Source organism: Sinocyclocheilus rhinocerous, unplaced genomic scaffold (genome assembly GCF_001515625.1).
Source record: "Sinocyclocheilus rhinocerous isolate Xijiao unplaced genomic scaffold, SAMN03320098_v1.1 scaffold1626, whole genome shotgun sequence".
NCBI classification, from domain to species: Eukaryota; Metazoa; Chordata; class Actinopteri; order Cypriniformes; family Cyprinidae; genus Sinocyclocheilus; species Sinocyclocheilus rhinocerous.
The window spans coordinates 230,767-234,251 of record NW_015657802.1 but is presented as its reverse complement, the minus strand read 5'-3'; the positions used below and the strand labels follow the sequence as shown (position 1 = coordinate 234,251).

The window sequence follows — 3,485 nt, the reverse complement described above, 5'->3', positions numbered from 1 at the left end:
ACTTGTGTTATCTTTGACTAATATTTAAATTTGTTTGATGATCTGAAACATTAAAGTGTGACAAACATGCAAAAAAATAAGAAATCAGGAAGGGGGCCAACACTTTTTCACACCACTGTATATATATATATATATATATATATAACTACCTAATTATTACCTACAATACTTCAAAATACAACTAACATACCTAAAGATATTGCAGTGTATTTCCTATTGGAATCCAGATTGTTTCATAATAAGGCCTTGTACGCATGTGAGAAGCTCTAAAATTATTTTAATGCATAATATCCGTGAAATTTATCCTGAAAGTGAGAAAAATTGAGTAAATTTATAATGTTACAAAAGATTTCTATTTCAAATAAATGCTGTTCTTCTGAAGTTTCTATTATCACTGTTGTGATAATATTGCACAGCACAACTGTGTTAAATATTGATAATAATAATAAGTGCTTCTTGAGCATCAAATCAGCATAGAATGATTTCTGAAGGATCATGTAATGCTGAAGATTGGAGTAATGCCGCTGAAAATTCAGCTTTCCCATCACAGGGTTAAAAAAAATACATTTAAAAATATATTCAGTTAGAACATTATTTTAAATTGCAATAATATTTCACAATATTACTGTTTTTTCCTGGATTTTTTTTATATATAAATTCAGCCTTAGTGATCATAAGAGACTTTAAAAACATCAAAAATCTTACTGACTCTTGAATTTTGAACAGTAGTGTATTTATACACGTTTGTCATGTAACACTTTTATGCTCATGATATGAATGCTGATAGTTTCTTTACATAAGCCTTTCAGGTTCATTGGGGAATGTTAAATGTCTTATTTACCAGAAGCAACAGGGTTTGACTCACATATTGTTTTGTTTTTTGATGATCCAGCTTTATCTACCAGATCTCAATCTATGAGAAGTTATCACACACCCAAGTGCAGATCCATGACAGAACAGACAATTGAGCAATAGGTCACAGAAGGACAGAGAGCAGGAGGAGACAAGGGAAGAGAGAAATGGGCCAGTTTGCAACACATACAGCCCTAATGGACACTGCATGCTTTCTCCACTCCAACAAGCGAACAATAGCTTTGCTGGAGGTGTCAGGAGAAGGCACAATAACTGCATTATTGTCCTTGACTTGACCTTGTGTATTAGAATGCATTTCAGTGGAAGAGGAAATCACAGAAGACAGGGCAGGAGCTTGCTATTTTTGGCTCACAATACACATTTTTATGAACTGACATCTTTGAGAAAACCCAAAGGCTGAACTAAAAGGGAAGGAACGATGCTGCTTTGAAATTCACTAGACAACCAGACAATGTATTAGCAGACCCAGTATTAGCAAGTATGAATCTGCAAGTCTTGAATAAAATTTAAAGCCAAACAAAAAACAGCACAAGGAGCAGCAAAGTGAAGGTAAGGCAACGTATTTTTGCTCATCCTATGGAGGACTATGGAGGCTTATGTCTTTTGTCTACACTTTTATCTACAAATGCATGCAATTCGCTTTCTATATTCATCCGGTAACATTTTGAAAAATAATCATTACATTTCAAGCAATGTATATCTGTCCAAATCATGCTTTGCCAGTTTAAGGTGTACTTGAATAAATTACGTAAAAAGATGGTGTATTTTGAAATAAAGGGTTAAAATAATACAATATATCTTGGTAACATAGATGCATTGCACATTTTATACATGAAATAAAGTGGTTAGATATTCTGGCTGTTATTCGGGTGGCAAACTATTTACATATCATTGTAACAAAAATGTGGAAAAAGGAAATGTAGAATCAGATTGTGCTTGAATCATGTGCTCAGTGGTGTGCTCAGGAAGTTTAACCATCAACATTTACCTCGTTGTTTGTCTGGATGATTCATTTAAATTTTTTTTTGCCCAGAGTGATCAATTTATATCGGTCACTTTTTTGGAGCAGTTAAGTAAGGCCATTAAACACTCATAAGTGACACCTCTATATAGCGTTTGTCAACACTAAGAGCGAGTATCATTATGTCACGGTCTGTCTGAATATTTCCTGCATTCTTCTGATACTATCAGGGGCGTGTCCAAGCCCCTTTCATTTCCTGAAAGTGCATGTGTAGAACCTAAAAAAACACTTCAGCTGAACTATAAAACTTTGCTTAATCAAACGATCCTGTTTCAGTTGTTCAGTCCACTGACAATGGCCAAAAGACATCTAATGTTGCGGATCTTCGCTCTGTGTGTTTCACTCAAACCCTCAGGTAAGACACTGGATACACTAGTGCCTCTGCTTCACAATGACTGAACTTATCTCTGCACTGCTGTGGACTCTTCAGCTGTAATACTACACTGCACTGACAAAGTCTAAGAGTTCACACAATGAAGGGTGTCTGATTTTAGAGTATTAGAACTTATACTGTAAAAGTATGTGATATTTTTTATTTGTACAGATCCTAGGTTTACTAAGGGCAGGGGAAATCATGCAAATTATATGGAATGCAATATTTGTTATGCATGATTTATATCTTTATATGTAACAAATGTATTGTTCATATTATTTTAAAACAGTATGTTGAATAATGTTTTATATAATTTCAAAACATTATTGCATTTTTATATAATGTTCCATAAGAAACATGAAACAGTTAATTCATATGAAATCACTGGTAACACATTAGATTGTAGTGTATTACATGTAAATATACACTCTAAGAAACGCTGGGTTGTTTTTTCAACCCAAATGCTAGGTTGAGACCGCAGGGTAAGGACGTTGGGTTGTTTTAACCCAATTTGGGTTGAAAATAGTTCTTGATCTATAACCCAGCGGTGCTGGGTTGGGAACGCGGACGTGAAAGAGAGCACGCACGTCACGTTAACATCGGACGACACCAGTGCGAGAAGCCGCCATTTTCTCAGCGTCTTCAGATGGAAGCGAGTGCGAGTGAAAGACGTTTTATGGTAAGTAAAGATTAAAAATGTAAAGTCATCATTCATTGTTTGAGTCCGGTAGTATTTTGAGATTTCATGGAAGGCGGAAATATTCCGAAAAGAGTTTATATTGAAAAATACGCGGACGCGGATTTCGCCTCAGAGCGCCTCGTCTTAACGGCCTCTTTTACTGAACGGAAGAGGTGCTTTTAATATAATGTCAGTGAGTGTCTTATGTCGTATTTACATACGATTTTACAATATTTAAATTTTTTGAGGTGTTAAGAGAAGGTTATTAACATATTTACATGTTAATTCATTATCCTCTTTTTCGCGGTTAAATTGAATGTAACGTAGTTTCCTAAAGGAAACAGCGTTATGTAATAAAGACTAGCCTAATTATATTGAGGCTGATGAAGTGATAATTGTTAAAAGCAATGTTTTGCATGTAATATTTCAGACTTGTTGAGCTTTGTGTTTTCATTGTGCCCGCGCCGAGAGTGGACAACACAGAACCCTGCTTGTGTGAGGAGGCGATTTTCTCAGCTTCTTCAGAAGAGAGGGAAAGA

General features: G+C 35.2%; 1 protein-coding gene across 2 annotated transcripts in view; it reads left to right on the top strand.

The window, feature by feature from the left end:
* Window positions 1-1,332: 1,332 nt before the first annotated feature.
* LOC107721555 (zinc metalloproteinase-disintegrin-like batroxstatin-1) overlaps window positions 1,333-3,485 on the top strand; it is a 15,428-nt gene continuing 13,275 nt past the window's right edge. Inside the window, exons 1-2 of one of the 2 annotated variants that reach the window (XM_016529637.1) lie at window positions 1,333-1,422; window positions 2,171-2,249. In XM_016529637.1, coding sequence (XP_016385123.1) covers window positions 2,189-2,249 — 61 coding nt within the window. In that variant the 5' untranslated portion in view covers window positions 1,333-1,422; window positions 2,171-2,188. Of the gene's footprint in view, window positions 1,423-1,905; window positions 2,250-3,485 lie in introns of those variants that run through there. The other variant, XM_016529636.1, reaches the window with a different exon arrangement.